Source organism: Gymnodraco acuticeps, unplaced genomic scaffold (assembly GCF_902827175.1).
Source record: "Gymnodraco acuticeps unplaced genomic scaffold, fGymAcu1.1, whole genome shotgun sequence".
Classification (NCBI taxonomy): Eukaryota; Metazoa; Chordata; class Actinopteri; order Perciformes; family Bathydraconidae; genus Gymnodraco; species Gymnodraco acuticeps.
The window spans coordinates 612,408-634,574 of NW_022990358.1; the positions used below are offsets into that span (position 1 = coordinate 612,408).

A 22,167-nucleotide genomic window follows, 5' to 3' on the forward strand; every position below is an offset into this window, starting at 1 on the left:
GCATGCATAACATGCAACCTGAACTTTTAACCAGGATGGCAGCTTTAAGTAACCGAGTCAGGATTTCTAGAAAGAGACATTGCAGATGAGTTTTCCAAATGTATTTTTAATTTATCCGGAGTCACAAATACCCTGAAACTGAAATCCAATGAAAATTGATAAGTCAAGTTTAGATACACTGAGAAAAGATAAAGGAAACCAGAACAAAGTCACAATTTTATACAATAACAGAATCCAGTCGTTGTTATATCTACAAGAAAAGAATGCAGCTTTAGCATGTCACATATCCATCAGAGGTACTTGTACACAGGTTTATCCTCCAGGGTCTGAATCTCTAACTTCACGGGGCATTTGTACAAGTGTGACAGTAGTGTCTCTGTATAGCCTATTAGGAAGTACAACTTCACTGGTGGTAATTTCTGTAGCATTAAAGTGCACACTGTCAGCAGGTTGCCGCGCCTTTTGATTACAATTTCATTTGCCAGGCAGCCGTGGAAGGTCCCGAACATGAAGCGCCGGATGAAGACGTCCTCTATGGTCCTCTCAGCTGCACCCCCCTCTCCTTTCAGGTTACCTGGTAGTAGCGGCAAGGAGAGTAGTATTGAGATAGCAGCACTAAATCCAAAGTTAATCAATTAAGGTATCGTGGATAAATTCTGGATCAAATCTTTTTTTCTCTTGTCGTTTTTTCTCTTAATTCTCTGTCAAAGCGTCTTTGAGTTTCATGAAAAGCGCTATAAAAGTCCCATGTATCATTATTATTAAAATCTTGATTTTAATAATTGAAAAAATGAATAAGATAGTCATTTTGGTCAGTCTGGAGTGAGAGAAACACCAGATCCAAGCTGTTAAATTGCTCTTTAAAAATTGCGGTCATACGTACTGGTGTGCTGCGACAGCCATCCTTTGCGGTGGCCGATGTAATGAGGGGGTAGTGCCTGGTCATAGGTCACAGGTTTGTCTCCTTTCCCCACTCGGACCCTAGCTGCATGATTCTTATAAGATAAAAGAAAAGGGAAAGAGTCAGTAAAAAAGACATGTTGAACAGACGTCAGCTTGTTAACTTGATGATGTCTGGAGCTCAGTGTTCACCTTGCAGCACACCGCGGTGACGTGGAGGGCTCTGCTTCCAGACGGGCTGCATAATGAGCCAGACCTGGCCAAAGCGCTCTGCAGAGGAAACACCATGAGAGAAAAAAACCATCAGATTTCTGCAACAAGTGCTGAGAACAGAAGGCTTTAATGGGCTTACCTAAGAGTATAAATTGGGCTCGTGAAATGATGAAATTCAGTTCCATATCCCAGTTTACCCTAACTCATATCCACCCTTGGTTAAGCCCGGTTGTGGAATTTAAAAAGTAACATTACTCAAGTAGCTACTGTGGTTAAGTAGTGTATGTAAGTAAGTTTGATCTACTCGTGTATTTCCATGTTATGTTACTTTATTATTCTACTCGACTACATCTCTACAAGGGAGATATTGGACTTTTCACTCCACTACATCCAACCAACAGAATACTAAGTAGTTTAAGCATATCCTAAAACATCTACAGCATGAATATTGTCATGGATATTTTAAACTCGTCAATACTGTAAAGATGTACAATGAGAGTAATCAATAATAAACTGGTGAAAGCAAACAGCGTTGTCTTGTTGGTTATTTATTTGAAGCTTCAAAGGCACAGGTCTCACAGAGTATAGGATAGTCTGCAGGAGTGTGCGCAATAGTCACAGAATAGCAAAGCTTATATACAAGATAGGGCGGGCAGACAGAGTTTTGTGTAGCATGGCGGAACGCCTCAGAAATCTGCTTTCACACGGATGTCTCATATCGCTATTAGACACCGGTGTCCTTGAGCTATAGAAAGTTTAACGGTTATCAGAATATGGAAGTTCAAACTTTGTGTGAAGAGGAGTAGTTTCAACATAGTCTGCCAAATCAGCTCTGTGGCCTTGAAGCGCTTGAGAATAATAACCCTCATTAGAGTAGAGAAAACAGATGTCAAGAAATGGTACAGTAGTGTTAGACAATGCTTTTAGAAGCATTTGGTTTTAGCATATAAGGTAACGTAAGAAATTGCCACTACAATATGTAAAATACACGTTAATGCAGCAGGAATATTAATCTAAAAGCATCATCTAATAGAGTACAATGTACGAATACAGTTATGTGAATGTATACGTCGTTTGTCCACTATAGATGTGTTAAAACATTAAGAATAATCTGGATAATTACAATGCAGACTGAATATGTGACACAGTAAATTAATAAATAGATCTTATAGATGTTAAAGAGTAAGGATATCCTTATCAAACGCTTTGACGAGATGACACATAGGAAGCTGTAAGCGGCTGGTATTTGTCTTTAACTGTTAGCTTTTAATGAACCCCCTCTCAAACTGTACAGCTGAATACAGCATAGCAAACCAATATGTTATAATGTCAAGATAAATAAGTATTTAAAAACAGATCAATATTAGTTTACTTACCAGCAGCTTCGCGCTCCGTGTGCTCAAGGACGCCGCCGCCATGTTTTTTGATTACCACAATGTTGGGACCCCAGAGAGCTAAGGATTATTACGCTTACTCTTAATATTCTGTTATAGCTTGAATATTGAAATAAAATTGCAACATTGCACTGATTATAAGTAATGGTTAAATGGCAAATTTGTTATTTTTCCGGTAAACTATGCCTGTACAGTGGAACTGTTTATCCGACAGTTAGGCAGCTGTTTCCAGCGGACGACTGTTGAGCTGTACTAACCGGATAGAGACAAAATAAACCATTTGGACAACCTTTTGGTTGGAAAAAAAATATTTGTAATCATCATTAGTTATGTAAAGCATACACAGGACACTTATATATCTTTATATTTACGTTTCTGGGCTTTGTGTAATTAAATGGGTCAAATTGTACGTGTTTGTGGAGATGGTGCACTTATTTTGAAAATACTTAACCGGAAGTGTTATTATTGTTCTGGAAAGAGAACCAGGCGTTAAGAGGCGAGTCTTACTTATTCATAAACTCATATTTGTGGACACAAGAAGTTTACAACTAGGTTATAACTCGCTGTTTTACATATCTTTAAAGTCAGTGAACACGGTTATACAGTGAAAGCAGCGATGGCGTCGCCTCTGCAGATGACAGAGATGTACGACAACGCTCTGCTCGGGATCTTGCAGCACGTTGGAAACATTCAGGACTTTCTCCAGGTCTATTTTGGGTTTCTGTACCGCAAGACGGACTATTATCGCCTGTTGGCAGGTCCAAACGATAAGATGGGCTTCCCTCCCGGCGTGGCGGAGAAGATGGTGCTCAAGGTGAAGTTAGTCAACAAACTGGTGTTTTCAGTGTCATGGCAACATGGCAATTTAACTCTTAAACCCCTTGCAACCAACAAAAAAAATCATTAAGTTAGATCACTGGTATACTAAATACCTTTCTATAGTCTGCTTTTCTCTTACAGGATGTGTCGGTTTGAGGATTGTGAAATTGACGGATACATTGAGAGGTGTTTTTATTGTTTTGCCCATCCCATGTAAATCAATGAGGGTAGGCTAAATAACAGAAACACCAAAAACGGACCATTACAACTGTATTTAAGAGAGTCTTTATTTGCAGGACTGTTGTAATAGACTGCATTATAGTTTTAGCCTGGAGAAACTAATTAACTATAGATTTAAATCTCAGGTTTAGATAAAGCTATTGTGCTTCAATGAGACAAAAGCCAGCTGTTTAGTTCCTCCTATCTGAATCAAGTTGTAAAAACGAGTGAAATTCATGCCTTGACCTGTAATAATCTTTCATTTCCTCTTCAGACGTTTAAGAATTTTGAGAAGCTGGCAGATCAGGACAGAGAGAGGCAGCTGAGCGAGGTGCAGAGGAGAGAGCAGAGTCGATGTGTTCCTCCGGCACTTCAAGAGCTGGAGGTGGCAGAGGAGACCGTGGAGCAGAGCTCAGAGGAGGCACAGACAGAGAGCTCCCCTTCAGATGCTGCTGCTGATGTTCCAGCTGCTGCCTCCTCCTCAGCAGCGACTGTGAGCCCCCAGCCCCACAGCAGCAGCTCAGGTCCCAGCCAGCCAGCTCAGGGAGACCAGGCAGCTGCAGCCAGCACAACCTCAGCAGAAGGGTGAGCTTCTTTATCCTTAAAAGCTTCTATTCAGTCATTTGACAAATGTCATATTAGTAAATCTCTGTACATGCACACTGTGCTGTCAGTATTTTCTTCATGAGCTCTAAGTTTAAAGATGGGACACCTTTATGATTGTATCTGCCGACTGTCTACAGAAACTGACCCAGACTGGAACAGACCCGAGGCCATCAGTTTCCAACGCCCAAGTCACATTTAAAACTCAACAGTTGTAATTGACTAATGCCAAAGTGTGACCCCACAACCAGACTTTTTGCAGAACCAGGTCTTTCTTATAATAAGTCGACTTTCTACCATAGCGTTTGAGTATGAGACACATCGTCTTTTGTGTGGCACAATGCGGCCTAGACTTAACGAACCCACATACCAAAATCCAGGTTGTATACTTATGTCTGATAGAATCGTTTTTCAAACATATTGATATGACAAAAGTAAGATTCAATTCAATTCAAAACCTTTATTTATCCAGGTAAAATCCCATTGAGATCAATGATCTCTTTTTCAAGGGAGACCTGCAGCAGTAGGTTCCACAAGATGACATAAAAACATAAACAACAGAACAACAAAAGGACATCATACAGCAAAATGTACAGGGATTACAATTTACATATTTAACCACATGTACAGGTACCAACAGCTTCTGATTTTGTAGCATCCAACCGAGCTTTAAAAACATGCAGACTGTTCCATGTTAGTGGAGCTGCACATCTAAAAGCTTTCTTCCCTAAGACAGTCCTAGCACTTGAGATGGTTACAGAGTCATAATTGCCTAGCTGTAGTATAGAATAATCTGATAATAATCTTAATTGAATTCCAGTGGGTGTTTATGCATGTCAAATAAATGACAGGGGAGGAGCACAAGATATTTGACATATCATGGGTTATTAAATGATTGTTGTCTGTGTGTATTTTGTGTTTCAGGAGTCGGGACAAGCTGCAGGCCGACCCCGACACCTACAACGGGGCTGTGAGAGAAAACTACAGCTGGTCTCAGGACTACACCGACGTGGAGATCCGCGTGTTTGTGCCAAAGACGGTTTTAAAAGGCAAACAGGTAAACACAGTGTTTTCTACCTCCTGACATACCAGGAATTCCTCAATTATCATTCTACTGATTTCAGTTGTGAGTTTAACATGCTGTGTGTCGTCAGGTCAGAGTTAATCTGCTGGCCAGCAGCATGCAGGTGTGTGTGAGGGAGGGTGCCGAAGAAAAAACACTGATGGAGGGAGAGTTCACTCACAAGATCAACACTGAAAACTCTCTGTGGAGTCTGGAGCCTGGAAACTGTGTGGTCGTGAGTAAACACTCATACATGTTTACAGATTGGTATCTTTTAAATGAACATCATTTCATTGACCTCATTGTTTTGGACCTCCAGCTGTCCCTCAGTAAGACATCAGAGGTTTGGTGGAGCGCAGTGCTGAAAGGAGAAGCAGAAATTGATATAAACCAAATCAACCGCGAGCGCTCCATGGCAACGGTTGATGAAGAGGAACACGCCGTTCTGGACCGACTCTCCTTCGACTACCATCAGAAGCTGCAGGGAAAACCACAGAGTCACGAAACGGTAAAGACCCAACTCAATACAGCGATTTAAGCCATGGAAAAAAGCACATCTACTCATGAAATGTACTTAGAAACAGTTTAGACGAACTTGTTGCTACTTTCTACTTATACTTCACTATAATTCTGAGGGGAATATTTTATTGTTAACTAGGTTTCTTTGGTCATTCAGAAACAGGTGGTTTTCCATACAAATTAATTCAGACATGTATATGTATTTATTTTAGCGCTTTTCCAAGTGCTCAAATTGATGTACATTACATATATCAGACATGTAATACATTGAATACTGTGGACAATAGCCTCAGGAGCAATTTAGGCTGGATACAAGGTGGGATTGAACCTGTGCTTCCCTGGTCCCCTGATCTGATGATCAGCAGACTAAACCACTGCGCCACATTGATTTGATTTAAAAGCAGTATTTTGTGTTGACGCCTCAAATGAATCCCCCCTGTAAGGGACGCTTGCATGCTCCTCTCACACTGAGATCCAATAATATATTTTAACAATTCAAAATCCTTACATAACAAATGCTGCTTTTTCTGTATGGACACAATTATATTTCAAATTGAGTATCTCCCATTGAGTATGTTATGGTAATTATACCATTCCTCATTCCACATAATTGTTCACAAGCCGGAACTAATGCCGAAGGTCCTGGTCATTCATTCACAAATATTAGGTTTTTGTGTCTAAATTATGAATATGATTTAAATTCAAGTTAAACTGGAGATTAAAACTCTTAAAATCAACATGATTTTGATCTACTAGAATGAAGATGTTTCACTCTGTTGTTTTTTTTTAGAAAATAATAAACACTCACGACTTGTACAGTAGTGAATGCAACACATGATGATATGAAATCACTGATAGAAATGTCCTCGCTGTCTGAATCAGCATCAATGCGTTTTTATGCCCAACATTTGCACATCGAGCTGACTTACCCCTAGATGGCGCTGTGGGTTTTGATAGCCTGAATGGTGCATACTGTATTTCACACATCTCCCTCCATGTGTCTCCACAGAAGGTGCATGACATGCTGAAGAAGGGCTGGGACGCTGAAGGCTCTCCGTTCAGGGGCCAGCAGTTTGACCCGTCCATGTTTGACATCCCGGCCAGCGCGGTGCAGTTCTGAAGCCCGGACAAAACTCAGCCAAATACGAACTGAATGCTAGTTTCTTTGCAAAGCTGGCTGTAGGAAAGTCAACATTTACCTGCTGCTCTGTTATATTCGTCCTCAGCTGGGAGAGCAGCCCTGAAGCTGGTTCTGTTTGGAGTGGGAATACCGACGAGGACTTGTCATTATATCATATGCTGATTTGATGTTTTGTCAGAATTATATCTGATACATTTGTTACATGTTTTGCTCTTTATTTAAAAAACGTTTCAGTGCCTATATGAGTGATTTTATTGAATTCCCATACCAATTTGCCGACAATGTTCAGCCTTTAGTCTTCTCTCAGTAGCCAGGTTAGCGTTCCAAATGTAGCTCACATTTTTACTTAATTTCAGAAAATCGGTAAAAGAAAATCCACTGCTCATATTTAAATATTAGGAAATGATTAAATTGAAAAACCTGGACACTCATAGGTCTGATGTGTTCAGCTCTTCACTGGAAGTTAGTGTGTCTGTTGCATTTAGTTTTTACACCAAATGGAACCCCTCTCCAACGATATAAACCAGGTTTTGGGCGTTTCAACTGAAGTGTCTGTAAGTACAAATAGAAATGTTTCATGAAAAAAGAAGAATGTAAACAGATCTTGTCCCTCGGTGAATCTGTTAAATGGACTGTACTTATATAGCGCTTTATCCAGTCTTTAAGACCCCTCAAAGCGCTTTACATACTACATGTCATTCATACAGAGCAGTGTATGTTACTCTAGGACCTAACATTCACACACCGTTGGCCATGCCATCGGGAGCAACTCAGGGTTAAGTATCTTGCCCAAGGATACATCGACATGTTGACTGCATGGGCTGGGATCGAACCCACAACCTTCTGGTTGAAAGACGACCGCACTCCCTCGCAGCCACAGTCACCCATGTTACCTGAAGACTTTAGCAAGGACTCATCTTTTTCACCTTCTCTTCATCTCGTTACCGGTTCAGACTTTTCTTTTTTCTTCATATAAGTCTATGTTGTTGTACTCTTATGTTGTCATTATTCAGAAAAGGACTGTCTTTCCCACAAGTTATTATCAGGTTATTTGACTGTTTCACTGGATTAGCTGACTCATAACCAAAGAAAAAACATTTGCCAAATAAAACCCTCATTCATTTTATTTAGCAAGTGTTAAATGTTTTCTAAAGTAGACTCCAATCAGGTATTCTGCCCATTTTGATGATCTGACCTCGTATAATGACTGTTTTCCTTTGCGCATCTTTCTTTTTCTTTCATGGAGTCTGACCACTCTCTTAACGCATCAATTTGTTCCTTCTCACTTTGGAAACTGAGCTTGATATAAAGATTCTCCCAGCATCACTCGGTTCAAGGTACATCAATGCTTTTAGTTTTTTTATTCCAGTCGTCTTCTGCATCCCTCTAACTCTGGATAGTGCTACAATGCCTTCACAATTACATTTGTGTTATCTATCATCCATCTTTCCACTTTCCACATGGAAATAATGAGTTGATGTTGTGCTGAAGGGATGGGGGTAAAAGGGAGATGGAAAGAGAGTGGAGTACATTTAATGAGAGCCTTGTATCTTCTCAGCTGGAAGCAAAAAGGGGCGTTGTGACTGACATTGTTAGATACTGTAAAGATCAGATCTTTCCCTCTTACATGCGTTTCTTTCATCGGCCTGTCCGAAAGAAATGTAACAACCTCCTCGAGTTTACTTTCCATATTCTAACACAACTTGGCATCCTCTACAGCGCTTGCAATTGCCAATAGACTCCCCTCTTGAGTTAAGCCATGATATCAAAGAAGCAACTCCACTGATTGCTGCAATCTAATTTAAATGAATTGATTTTGGCAAAATATGTTGCATATCTTTTTTCTTTTTTAAATACGAAAAACGTAAAAAATACTATTTCTTGTCCAGATGCAGTGAGTTCCTAAAGTGTTTTCATTTAGCATATAATCCATCTTTTCATTTAGCTTTTGCCATAAAAAGTCAAAAAGCATTTCCCCAAAATGTTAAAATTCAAAACTCCCAGTCAAAAAATCTAATGTTGGTAACTGGGCTATACAATTTAGTTTATATATTGCCTACAGGTTCCATCTTCTAAATGAAGTTTTATTTTTAAAGCAGTAGTTCAAAATCAGCTGCTGTACTCGATGGAATGTGTTGGCTAACACGCACACAGGGTGGTGGGGGGGGGGGGGGGGGGGGGGGGCAACACCAACTGTTTGCCCTGTGGCCCCCTGACAGTTAAAACCGACCATGCCTAATTAAAACTGTTAATAAAGCAAAGCCCATGTTATTACTGAATTCCTCTGTGAAAATATTATCTGCAGCTTTTAATTTCCTCCCTTATTAACGAGGTTCAGACAGGCAGCAGAAGTGATGTCATTATCGGCTGCAGGGGATCTCTTCATTATAGGATTTAATATAATCACCAGTGCTGGATGAAGTATTCAGATGCTTTACTTGAGTAAAAGTACAAATACATTATTGTGAAAATACTTCATTACAAGAAAAAAAAGGGCTGAATTCAAAATCGTACTTATGTAAAAGTGAAAAATTATAAAAAGTCAAAGTAACTATTCTGCAGGAAAAAGGCCTTTATGTGTATTTAGTTATATTTATATATGTGACATTACAAGATAACTGTTCATCAAGTACATTTGACTGTTGTGACTTTTTGTAAAATATGTAAAGAATTTGACTCTTCTGTGAAAGAGGAGTTTAATTTTTAGAGATGCTGCATTTTGTTATACATATAGCTGAAGCTGTTAAATAAATGTAGTGGAGTAAAATGACATTATTTGCCCTTTTAAATTGAGTAGAAGTACAAAGTAGCATACAATAGAAATACTTTGGTACACTACTTGAGTAAATACTTAGTTGCATCCCACCTCTGGTAATCAAATGGCATTAAATGTGCCTTTGATTTTTGATTTGTTTGTACATTTCCCTTTTTCTCCACCCAGAGGAACACGTCATGTGTTGAGCTCACATTTCCAGTTTAAAGAGTCTTTCCTCAGAGCTCACTGCCAGTACCATCGAGCCAGGCTGTGTGTGAGTGTGTGTGTGCCAGGCTGCAGCTGAACCACTCAGCCGTCCGGAGGTTTGAGGTGGGCGGAGCCTGAGAGCTGAGGTCCTCCCTTCCGCAGCGACACACCGTGCATTTCGGACTGAGCACCCGCACCCGTCCGAGGAGGGGAGACATCATGGCAGCCACTACTTGTACGCGTTTTACAGACGAATTCCAGCTTTACGAGGAGCTTGGCAAGTAAGCCGCTGTTTACATTACGCTTTTTTCTGAGTCTCCTGCATGCAGCCTGACCGTGAGGGATGGAGCCCTGCACATCTGCGGGGATGGATGCGGCTCCATCCCTTCACAACAAAACGCACGCTGGTCCGGAGCTCTCCTATACATCTCCAAAAACCTTAAATTATGATGATATCTCAATGCATGACTTTTTTTATTATTTATGTTTGACCTCAAAAGGCTTCTTTAAATGCAGATATTTGGATTGTGCATGAGATGGAGCTGAATGAGGGGACACTTCTGGGAACACCCCCCCCCCCCCCTCCTCCCCTCAGTGCCCAAGGGCTCAAATTTGGGACAAATAAGCCTAATATCAGGAAGGAGCTGATGTGTCGGTATTAAACTGCCTCATCATCAGCTGGCTTTAATCACAGTGGCACCCAGCTTAGAGGAGAAGTCAGAGAATAGGACTGCTGCTGCCTGCTCTGATAATCTAATGATCCTGTGATAAAGAAAGGAGAGACATTGAGATATTTATTTATGTGTGGCCCCTAATAGCATGCAGACACATTGAGAGAGACTGGAGAGGCGATGGGTGCCACAGTGGGTAGATGCGAAGTGGACTCCATGTCTCTGTCAGGCTGTGCGTGGGTAGAGAGGATCTCTCTGCCTCACAGGAACATTTATTCCACAGCGCAGCGCCGGGTATACTTTCAGCTCGTGGACGCTTCAGTTTCTGCTTAGTGGTCTTTAGTGAAAGCTGAGATCTCTGTGTGTGTGTGTGTGTGTGTGTGTGTGTGTGTGTGTGCGCGTGTGTGTTTCAGATGTGATAAGTTAAAGACAATGGAGATGCTGTAGTAGCAGCAGCTGCCCTCACTGATAACGGAACCTCATTACTCATTTGCTGGTGCTCTCCCTTTTTATTGTGTGTGTGTGTGTGTGTGTGCGTGCGTGTGTGTGTGTGTGTGTGTGTGTTTGTGTAATGCAGATGTTAAGACAGAAGGATGTTGAGATAAGTGTTAAGAGTCAAGGTTTGGGCTTGTGTTACAATTGAAGTAATGATTAGGCGATTTACCAAAAAAACAATCAGCAATTATTTTTGGTTAATTGTTTAATTAGTCATTTATTAAGAAAAAAGCTCTAGTTCCAGCTGACTAATTGTTAACATGTTCTGTGTTTCTTGAAGATAAAACATGGGTTACATGTACATTTGGAATATTTGGATTTTAATCAATATGGTAAATGTATTCTTACAACTCCACCAAGTCAGCGCTGCAATGTTTGTCAGACTCAGACATTTATAACCTGCAAAAACATGGATATGTATTGGTCAGTTTGAGGCGAAAGAAGCAGCTTTAGTGTTCTGGTTCACTCTCCGTGATCTCATAGCGTCACTTTGAGAGAAAATGGCCTGTGTAATGCACACTACCTGCTCAGCAGCCATCAGCAGACAGACACATTGAAAGATTAAGGAGGAACATAGTGGAGCTTTTAGCCGCTAAAGAGACAGATAATTCACTCTGAGTTGGTAGAGCTGCCATTACTCGGCTAATTGCTAAAGCTGTAATCTGCCAATCAAATTCAAAGCATCTTGAAGGATGTATTGAATCAATTGAGGCTTTGCTACCAAGATCTTTCAGCAACAATACGAGACGTAAAATAGTATGTTGCATAATTATAAATCAGATAGACTGACAATTATTAGCATAATATATGCTATGACTCAAACTTGATATAATTATCCTAAATTACAGTACTCAGTTGTCTTTGTCTTGAGATTTCAACCACTAACAGCTACATTGTGAAATGAGAACAGCTTATTATTATATTAGTTTTCAAGATCAAACATAATCTCCCTCTCTCATCTCTGATATATCATTTTTTTCTGGATATTACACATATTCTCTTTCATTTATGGCCACCACATGGTTTGTCATTTACCAATAAAAAAGGCTTAAAGAGTCTAAATCAGAGGGTTGTTAGAGTCTGATGCAGACCCCCCTGACTCCCACCTGCAGGTCACCTGTCATGCTGGAGCATCTCTCCCAGCACACGGGAGGAGTGTTAGCGAGTGTCATGCTTAGTCACCCGGCCTCCTGATAATGTATTCACGTTGGAGTGCTGGTGAGAGGCAGGGGCTCTGAGGGGAGTGTGTTTCATTGCGTAACAATACTGAGGTGAGGTAAAATTAGCTCTGACAAGTGACAGAGGTGGTTATTTCTGTTTGTCTCCTTTTGATGTGATGAGGAAATGTGTCCCTAAAAACCCTCCAGAAAGCACACTTACAGTTCTTCTCCTCAGGGCTTCTTCTTCTAGTTCATGCTGTTTGATATTACTCACCTCAAAGATTATTATATGTAAGTCTGAGTCATGAGGAGAAGAAGAATACTTTGACAACAGGGTTGAATGGATGTTAATAAGAGTTTCAACAGCAAAAGAAAGTACCGCACTGTATTTATGCTGCATATTTTTCTTGTATCTTTGGGAAAGTTAATCTAAACCTGTCTGAATTTGGTTTTGGCATTTAACATTAACGTAAATTCATCTCTTCTAATAGCCAAGTACAGTAGCTAACGTACATCACAGCAAACATGGCTTGTTAGCTTCTGATTTAGTAATATTTCTTTACATTTTAATCAGAATAAATATGTGGAAAATGAATTTCAAAAGCCTAGTGCCAAGCTAGGAAGAGATGCGTGTTGGCAGCCCATTATTGGACACAACATTGATTTTATGGAGCAGAGGCTTCCAGCTTTTACTTTCTGTTTTCTTTCTTGAAATGGAGCGGCTGATTAGCATCACTGATCAGAACATAAAGCTTTCTGTTCAAACTGAACAGAATTTGAAGTTTTGTAGATTATAACCTTTATTTTTATTTTATAACCAGTTCTTCACCTATTTCTTAGCAAGCTAGCATAAAATGAGAAATCCTGTACATGATTGTTGTGTAAAATGTGATTTTAAAAGTAAGTTGCTTCTACAGCAATGGGGACTAGCAGTGGTGGAATTCATGTACATTCACTTACTTATCATAAGTAATATTTCCAAGTACTTCTACTATACTTGTATATTTTCATGTTATGTTTATCATTTTGTGGATTTTACTTTTGATAGGTAGCTTCAGATTGAGACAACTGATAAATGATGTTTTATTATACGTTAAGAAACATACTAGTAGTATATAATAAAATGGGTTCAACCTTTACCAGCTGCAACTGTGATGTACGTTTTGATGCCTTTTGTTCTTTTACTTAAGCAAACATTGAATTGAATGCAGGATTTGGACTGGTAACAGAGTATTTCTACAGTACAGTATTACTACATTGACGGAAAAGATCTGAGTATTTATTCCACCACTGGCTTCTTTTCTACTGCTGCCTACAACCCAGATTCGTGTCCGTCATGCATGCAGATCAGAGTGATTTGAAGGCAGAGAGAAGTCCAGGACAACGAGGAGGTCAATCTGATAGCCGAGATGCCCGTTTGATGCTGACAAAGCGTAAATGGCCGCTGACCCGTCGCTTCTTCTTGTCCCCTGTCTTTGTTTCCCAGGGGGGCCTTTTCAGTGGTGCGCCGCTGTGTCAAACTCTGTTCAGGCCAAGAGTATGCCGCCAAAATCATCAACACCAAAAAGCTCTCGGCCAGAGGTGAGAGGAAGTCATTAACAGAGCTGTAACATGTGTTGAGTTTTTTTTCCAGTGGCTGTAAAGGATATGAAGAAGCAGAGAGGCATGATGGGTGTTTTCGTACTGATTTGTATGTGTGTGTATGTCCTAGATCTAGCTCACATTCGCATATTTTAGCAAGTGTTTGATTCCAGTGTGTGAAGTCTCCACGTCTGTTCCTCCGAGAGAATGAGAGAAAAGGAAATAGAGATGAAGATAACAGTTTCAGTCGGATACATCCACAACAGACAAACGATCTGAGCATTTAAAAGGACGTCAGAACTGTAACTACTCAGGATAAAATCTTGAGTTTGAACTTGATCTCTACATTATATTGTTGTGATGATTGTGACAGAATGTGCAAACAGTGTCTCTTTATAATGCTATTTGCAGCTATTTAGACGTTATGTCATCCTGTCTTTGTCTCCCAATATAATTCTGATCAAATACTATAAAAAACGGGCCCCGGAAATCCTCTACAGCAATGGTGTAATTACAGAAAAGAAATGAGATTGCAGGTGGTAGCTTCAGTCTCACACCACCTTTTTAATAAGCTTGTCTCTTGCCTCTCTGTTTCGTCCTTTGAGGTCGGATCACTCAATCATTTGAGTTTGACACTGATCTGAGGTCTGTGTCTGACCTGCAGTAATCGTTGTAGAGCTGTCAATCAAATAGAAACCAGGCAGAGGACACTTGGATCAAACTCATATAACATCAGCACTCCACTCAACCTGCCACCCTTCCTCCTTTTCCCTCAGTTTTGTTTCCTTTTCTCCTTTCCTTTCCTCTCCGCACTGTTACATTTTATTTGGCTTCCTCTCCACTCCTCTGCTCTTTTCCTACTGTACACCTACACACATGTTTTCCTCACTTGTTCCCTTGTTTCCTCCACTCCCATGTATCCTCTCATATAAGTGTTGTTTCCTCATCTCTTGTCTTTCACCTTTGACTTTGTGACCTCAACTCCTCATCCTCTTCTCCTCATTTCCTTTCTTCTACTATCAATGTTCCTTTATCTCATCTCATTTCATCCACCTCGTACATTTCTTTTTTTGTTACCATTCATATTATTTCCTCTTGCGGCCTTTTTCTCCTAAAACTCTCATCATATCATAATTTCATCTCCTCTGATCTCTCCTCCTCTCCTCCCTCCTCCTCTCCTCTTCTCTTTCTGGAATGAGAGGTTAAATGGGCATCTGGGACAAATGTAGCCCTCAGGCTGAGGGCATCTGTGTATGAAGGTCATGTGTGTGTGTGCGTGTGTGTGTGTGTGTGTGTGTGTGTGTGTGTGTGTGGTGTGTGTGTGGTGTGTGTGTGTGTGTGTGTGTGTGTGTGCTGTGTTTTTCATCACCCTTGCCAGCCACCTTGAGAAAGTTACCTTTTAAATGTCAGTACACACTTAAAGTTAGTTTCATTACAATATAGAGTATTTGATATCATTGACACATTTGTAAAGAAACCATTAGCATCTGTAGTCTCTTGTAATGTCCGTTTGCAGATATACATCTGAGATGTTTCTCTACATCCTAAAGTCTGCCTCTCTTGTAGATCATCAGAAACTGGAGAGAGAAGCCAGGATCTGCAGATTGCTCAAGCACTCCAACATCGGTAAGTATTCTATTTGAAGTGCTGCCTCCTTAAAGAAAACACAAGATCAGATTAGTGGCTCTTGACCTTTGTTGACCTTTGACCCTTGAAAACAAAGCAAGACAAGATGGCACTTAATCTTAAATCACTGATCAATTAAATAAGTAAACTGCACATTCAATGTTTGTTTTTTGTCACTATCCTGCAATGGAAACTACTCAATCAAATAATTAGCTTCATTAGGAGTTTGTAAATAATACAAGCAGGAGACTGATACAGTTATTTTCCCTTTTGTAAAAATAAGCTGGTATTAATACTTTTTGTATAGTTTGCTTAACCTTGCTTTCTGAAAGACAACAACATACTCAACCTGAAAACAAACATTCTTCTCCCCTAAAGGAAGAACTACATAACACAGCATGACTCAGTTATGCAATGCTGCTGCTTCTTTATTCAAACCTTTCCACACAGCATGTTTTATCAGCACCATTCACCATTGGTCGGCATTTCTTCCCCTATGATCCAGGGGGTTTCCCAGTTGTGCATCACTAGCTTTGGTCTTTGCATTGTTTTTTTTACTACAAAGACAAATCTAGAATCTCTCCATACTGTCCTTTATGACTAAATGAACAAGGTCTGAGCATTTCATCAAAAGATAGGAAGATGAATCATTCCTAGAGAAAAGGATATGATTATTTGATGCCTTAAAGGTGCCCTATTGTGCTTTTTGGGGGTTCTCTCTTTCCTGTAGTGTAGTGGGTTATATATATATATATATATATATACACACTATACAATGTATAGTGGGTTTTTTTGCCACATTGACTGGGCCCTGGTTTCAGACAGAGGGTGAAAAGACAGGCAGTAATAAATAGCTTTTTGAACATTAAAGCATGGAGTCACATCACAGTAGAGGCACCATTACAAAATGAAGTTGAAAACAGACATAATAATACGTCCTCTTTAATCTTTAATGTCTATTTCTCTTTGCCCTGCTGCAGTTCGTCTCCATGACAGCATCTCAGAGGAAGGCTTCCACTATCTCCTCTTCGACCTGTGAGTTCTTTCCTCTCTCCTTATGTCCTTCCTGCCTTCCTCCTCCCAGCCTCTTCTCTTTCTCTGCTGTACTCCTCCTCCTCCTCCTCCTCCTCCTCCTCCTCCTCCTCCTCCTCCTCCTCCTCCTCCTCCTCCTCCTCCTCCTCCTCCTCCTCCTCCTCCTTCCTCTCCCCTGGTGCTTCATTTTCCACTCCCTTCCTCTCACCCCTTGCTGCATCTGTCTCCTCTTTACTTATTTCTTTAAATCCGCATTCCTCGTTCTTCTTCTTCGTCTTCTTTACCCCTCCTCATCTCCTCCTCGCTTCCAAGGCAGTTCCCCCCATTACATAACAGTCCACCGCTCCCCCCCTCCTCCCTACCTCCATCCTTGCGGCTTACACACACACACACACACACACACACACACACACACACACACACACACACACACACACACACACACACACACACACACACACACACACACACACACACACACACACACACAAACTCCCCCACACTGGAGCCAGTCTCCATGGCAACCCAGTCAGAGTGAATCCTGCAGCCGGGGTTTCCCCCTAATGAGGACATCCCCCTCCTGTGTGTGTGTGTATGTGTGTGTGTGTATGTGTGTGTGTGTGTGTGTGTGCAAGCATGTATGTAATCTGCCGTTTTAACCGCATTCTTTACATTTCTCAGGGTGACAGGCGGGGAGCTTTTTGAGGACATTGTGGCGAGAGAGTACTACAGTGAAGCAGATGCCAGGTACACACCAAACACCCGACGACTCTCATGTCTCCCCCTGTCTCCCCCCCCCTTCATGTGTCTCTGCCTCTGCAGTCCTCCCACAGCCCTGAGATTTCGGCTCCTCTCATTAAACAATTGTGACACTTTTATTTTTTGGTGTATTCAGTCTTCTAGTTCAGATGGATAATACCTCAATGCGCATTTTTATGTGGACTGAATAGATATGGAGGTTGGAGTTTTTTCCCCAGAGTCCGAATTTACAGTCAGAGGGGAAACATACATGCACAAAATGCACACACGCCCACGCCGCAACCCCCCCCCCCCCCCAGGAGGTAGACTTAAATCAATTTGACTGTGGAGGCGGTTTGTGGAGGCAACAGAGAGAAGGAGCGGAGGGGATGGAAATGTTAAAAGGAGAGAAAGAGAGACTGAGAGATGCAGTAAAAAGAGGAAAAGATGTTGAGGCTCTTTTTGCATAATAATAAAAACTCTCACTCCTCATCCATCTTCTCCTTTTTATCACCCCATCTGTTGTCCTATGTAAGGCTTTAGAGTTCCTTTTTTAATGTAGTTCTGTCAACATAAACATGATGCAGCATAGGTTGTAGACCAGTATTCAAGCACATGATAATAACCACCAAACCTCCACAGGAAAATGCATTTGCAAAGAACATCTCCGCCATCTCCGTTGAATTCATTTGACAAAATCATGTTTCAGTTTTTTAGTGGACTCCAGGGAATATCAGTCGAACAGGTGTTGGTTCATTTATTTTAAGAATTGCCTTCATCTGTCTTTATCAATTCACTTTTCACTTGTTGCAAAAATGATAAAAAAGCATAGTTTGGTTCCAGGCTTTTTCCATGTCATGTCCAGATCTTTTACTGTAGTAAAAGTCTGACTTGTCGTGAAGTAGAAAGTAGCAAAACATTGAAATACTCAAGTAAAGTACAAGTACTTCCAAATTGTACTTAATTACAGTACTTTGTAAATCTACTTAGTTACAGGGATGCAAACTTGTCACCTTTCGGCGAAATTCGCCGTTTTGAATCCAAAATAGGTCGTTTGTGTGATTCATGTAGATCTGCAATAAAAATATTATTGGGGTATGGGGGGGTCTGGGACCCGGAGTAATCTGAGGCCGCGAGCTGTTATGTGCCATCATGACACGCATGGTGTTCTTTAAAAAAAATATATATATTATAATGAAGCGCGAGCTGTGTGCTCGAGTCTTCCTGCCTGTCGGCTCTGCTCATGGATGTATAATAAGGCTCTGCTGCTCCACGAAGATGGTCTAGCTTCAGCAGCTACATTACCTACGGGTGCGTTCGTTAATATTAACTGTGTGGTCCGGAGTGACTGTGGCACAGACTGGACCGCTGGTGAACAGCTGTTAGAACGGGGCGTTCAGGTGTTCAGAGAAGAGCTTCCTGTCGGAGCGGCAGAGCGTGATGTGAACTGAAAAATGTTTCTGTCGCAATATTATTTAAGGAATCGTTGAGCTAGCTAACTAGCATACATTGTCACTATCTGCTAACGTTAGCTTTAGCCTTCGTTTTCTAATAGTTTTTTTTTTTTTCATAGGCTATAAACGGAGGTGATATAAGTATAGATATTGTACTTCTTTCACACACACATACGGGTTTTGGGCCGAGGGCGACACCGTACTTCCGGTATCCGCCATTTCACGCGAGGTGCAACCAGAATATCATAGTCTATTGCCTTAATCAATATAGTCAACTCTAAAATACCACATATATGCATTGGCATGATAATATTATTGTGACAAGTGGGGTATTCACCTGGTGTTTCCAGAAGATAGACGTAGATGCTGCCAAAATCGACCGAAGGCCACTTTCGAGAGTCGTTTTTCCATACATCTGCAGGCAGTCTGTAAGGGCAATCGGACAACCCACACAGCTCTAGTTTACGCTGGTAACGACCTAGAGCACACCCCTCAAGTCCAGAGATGTAATCCGAAGACATGCAGCGATTTCTTCGGTCATTAATTCAGAAAAAAAACCTAGTGCGCTCTGCCTGGTTAGCTAGCTGTTTATATTAGCACCTCCAGGATATTAGCACCTCCAGGAAAATGGCGTATTTATATATATATATATATGGCGCGCGTTGCGTTGTGGGTAGCTCGTGACGTCACTGTGTGTGAAAGACTTGAGTAAAAGTAGAAGCACTCAGATCTTGTACTAGAGTAAAAGTAAAAGTAGGCTACTCAGATCTTGTACTTGAGTAAAAGTAGAAGTACCAGAGTGTAGGAATACTATGTTACAGTAAAAGTACTGCATTCAAAATGTTACTCAAGTAAAAGTATAAAAGTATTCTCATCAAAATATAGTGAAAGTAGCGACAGTAAAAGTAGTCATTGTGCAGATTGGTCCATTTCAGAATAATATGATATGTTTTATAATGATTGATCATGAAAGTGTTCTCAAAGCTGGTAAAGGTGCAGCTAGTTTGAATGACTTTGTATACTGCAGGGTAGCTGGTGGATTTACTCCAGGTGGAACTAAAGTCTGATTTAACACTTGATTATATTTCACATCATTCATCCACATCTGTGAAGTAACTAAAGGTATTAAATACATGTAGTGGAGTAGAAGTACACCATGTACCTCTGAACTGTAGTGGAGTAGAAGAACAAAGTAGCAAAACATTTAAATACTTAAATAAAGTACAAGTATCTCAAAATTGTACCCAAGTATAGTACTTGTTGAGTTTATGAACTTAGTTACTTTACACCAGTGGCTATACAGATAGAAAGACTAAGCCTTGCACAGAGGCATGACAATAGATTTTCAAAATGCTCAACAGTGCTGCCAAAATTATAAACTGACTGCTACACAATTAAAATAAATGCTTTTATATATTTCTATTAGATGTGACTCTTTAGCGTTTCTGTTATTATTACCTGCTGCTTTAGTTGTTCTGACTGCTAACATCCTGTTATTCCTCATTTTAAAGCCGATATTCCGTGGGTTCGGGGGGCTCGGATCCTTGTCACCTTTTTCATACCTGATGAGCTTGCATCCCTGTAGTTACTTTGCTGCATAGAAAACATATGATGTGTTACTTTACCAGTGTGAATACACTTTAACAGTACCGTTCAAAACCAACTTAGAAATAGTATTTATTGTTGGCACAAAACTCGCAAACCCACAACGCAGAGAATTTTCAACTCTTTAATGAAAGCCTGAAATCAATTGAAGTGAATTGAAAGGATATTGAAGATTAAAAATGAAACTTAATTGATGTTTGATGAATTACACTGACACCAGGACTGTTGTTTGTATTCACCAGTTCACCATTCATCAGTGTTTACACACTACATTTCCAGTGTAAAAGTAGGGCACTATGCAACCACAATAACACAAGAGCCCTGATAATCATCTTAATTGTTTTAAGTATCTATGTTTTCTCCTCTGTACTCTACATTCCTGATTATTTTCTTTTTGCCCCTCTCATCTTCCTTGTTTCTTTGCATAAATTACATGTGTGTGTGTGTGTGTGTGTGTGTGTGTGTGTGTGTGTGTGTGTGTGTGTGTGTGTGTGTGTGTCACTCAATGTGTTTGTGTGTGGGTGTGTGATTAGCACGGCAGTATCTCACTGACAGTTTCCTCTCTGTACTCCATCTGCACCCCGTCACTCCGTCCCTTCCCTCCTTTCTCTACCCCGTTAAAGGGCAGGTTCACCCAAATGACATAAAACATATTTTCTCACCGTTAGTATGGCGCCATATGGAGAGTTCTGGTCTTATGTGTCCAGGTTTTGAGATTTGTGTCCCTTAGATGTCTGCCTGCATGCCAATACTGTGGAGGAGTGTGTCGTTTAGTCTGTGCGACTCACAGCAATAAAACAACGTTTCTTAGCACTGGCAGCAGTGTGCCTTTCCACATTAGTGTCCCAATTATTCGGGATAATCCCAAGGGACTATTTATTCAGTGTTAAGTAGTTACAATAAAACTGTTGACGGTAAAGTCTGTGGATTTTCGAGAGTAGCAGGCACCTGCTGAGTTGAGTATTTAGCAAAAGCAGCTCTAGATAATGTCGATAATTTACTTGGTTAAGACTTAATCAGATGAATAACCATAACAATTTCTGTACATGTTCAAAACCTACTAACTTGGGATCACCTGACTTTTAGCCTATGCCACAATGAGGTTGTCTTTCTTGGTTTCTTGGTTTGGAGGAAACAATTTAAAAGATTGCCATGACATTTCGTTCAAACATCCTCAGCATGAGATATACATCTTTGATGGAACTTTAACTTCATGCCAGGTCACAATTTAAATTTGATTAGGTATGAATTAAGTATTTGGTATAAATTAAGTAGTAGTAGAAAATTAGGTTTATATTTACTTTGAAAGACATAGCATTTTTCATTGAAGTGCTTCAACTGCAGTCATACAGAAATGAGTTGAAATGTGATGAGTCAAATCTGATGGGAAATAAACCTGTACTGTATCCGGACACGATAATAAAAGCAGGCATTAGAACAGAGTTGCATGCTGCCAATGCTTGGTGCCATGTTGAGAAAATGCTCTCAAATCTTCGTAAAACTACATCTAAACAATCTGAATAAGATATCTGTGTTATTTTGGTGAACTGACCGTATAAATGTCTGTTCCTGAAAACAACCTCCTGCTGTCAGATGTTCCCTGCTCTTCTCTGTTTAACTGTCTCCTGTGCTTCCTTTCCTTCCTGTGTTCCCTCCTATCTGCTCCTCACCCTGTTGTTTTGTCTCCGCAGTCACTGTATCCATCAGATCTTAGACAGTGTGTCTTACACCCACCAACATGAAATAGTGCACAGGGACCTCAAGGTGTGTGTGTGTGCGCGTGTCTCATTGTGTAAGGGTTGCCTCCATGCTTGTGTTATTCCTGCCTGTGATTTTAAAATGCCTGTGCCTGCTGTCTGACTCTTATTGCGTGTCTGCCCGTCTCCAGGTTCTTTGCTTTGGGACTCTTGTTGCACTATTTAGGACGGCCTGAACTAGAATTGTGATTTCCTGTGGGCTCAAGCAGAGAGAG

General features: G+C 40.6%; 3 protein-coding genes across 6 annotated transcripts in view; 2 read left to right on the plus strand and 1 right to left on the minus strand.

Annotated features, from left to right (window-relative positions):
* Positions 1-86: 86 nt before the first annotated feature.
* Positions 87-2,751, minus strand: mrps24 (mitochondrial ribosomal protein S24). Its single transcript, XM_034224093.1, has 4 exons — positions 2,490-2,751; positions 1,093-1,170; positions 884-995; positions 87-574 (listed from the first exon to the last, which is right to left on the minus strand). Exons 1-4 carry the CDS (start codon positions 2,529-2,531, stop codon positions 291-293), a joined length of 516 nt encoding a protein of 171 aa, XP_034079984.1. The 5' UTR covers positions 2,532-2,751; the 3' UTR covers positions 87-290.
* A 205-nt stretch (positions 2,752-2,956) lies between these two features.
* nudcd3 (NudC domain containing 3) lies at positions 2,957-7,111 on the plus strand. The gene is made up of 6 exons (XM_034224092.1): positions 2,957-3,321; positions 3,820-4,130; positions 5,073-5,205; positions 5,303-5,446; positions 5,531-5,719; positions 6,740-7,111. The coding sequence occupies exons 1-6, from the start codon at positions 3,124-3,126 to the stop codon at positions 6,848-6,850; spliced, it is 1,086 nt and encodes a 361-aa protein (XP_034079983.1). The 5' UTR covers positions 2,957-3,123; the 3' UTR covers positions 6,851-7,111.
* Positions 7,112-9,881: 2,770 nt separating this feature from the next.
* LOC117551247 (calcium/calmodulin-dependent protein kinase type II subunit beta) overlaps positions 9,882-22,167 on the plus strand; it is a 43,920-nt gene continuing 31,634 nt past the window's right edge. For 2 of the 4 annotated variants that reach the window (XM_034224025.1, XM_034224027.1), the window contains exons 1-5: positions 9,882-10,114; positions 13,646-13,740; positions 15,307-15,366; positions 16,347-16,401; positions 17,080-17,145. In XM_034224025.1, coding sequence (XP_034079916.1) covers positions 10,053-10,114; positions 13,646-13,740; positions 15,307-15,366; positions 16,347-16,401; positions 17,080-17,145 — 338 coding nt within the window. In that variant the 5' untranslated portion in view covers positions 9,882-10,052. Of the gene's footprint in view, positions 10,115-13,645; positions 13,741-15,306; positions 15,367-16,346; positions 16,402-17,079; positions 17,146-21,886; positions 21,960-22,167 lie in introns of those variants that run through there. The other 2 variants (XM_034224026.1, XM_034224028.1) reach the window with 2 other exon arrangements.

Coding starts and splice junctions, on each gene's coding strand:
- mrps24 (XM_034224093.1), bottom strand. CDS start 2,531: ATGGCGGCGGCGTCCTTGAGCACACGGAGCGCGAAGCTGCTG. Junction 996..1,092: donor TCACCGCGGTGTGCTGCAAG/GTGAACACTGAG, acceptor TTATCTTATAAG/AATCATGCAGCTAGGGTCCG. Junction 575..883: donor ATGGCTGTCGCAGCACACCA/GTACGTATGACC, acceptor CGCTACTACCAG/GTAACCTGAAAGGAGAGGGG.
- nudcd3 (XM_034224092.1), top strand. CDS start 3,124: ATGGCGTCGCCTCTGCAGATGACAGAGATGTACGACAACGCTCTGCTC. Junction 3,322..3,819: donor CGGAGAAGATGGTGCTCAAG/GTGAAGTTAGTC, acceptor TTTCCTCTTCAG/ACGTTTAAGAATTTTGAGAA. Junction 5,720..6,739: donor AACCACAGAGTCACGAAACG/GTAAAGACCCAA, acceptor GTGTCTCCACAG/AAGGTGCATGACATGCTGAA.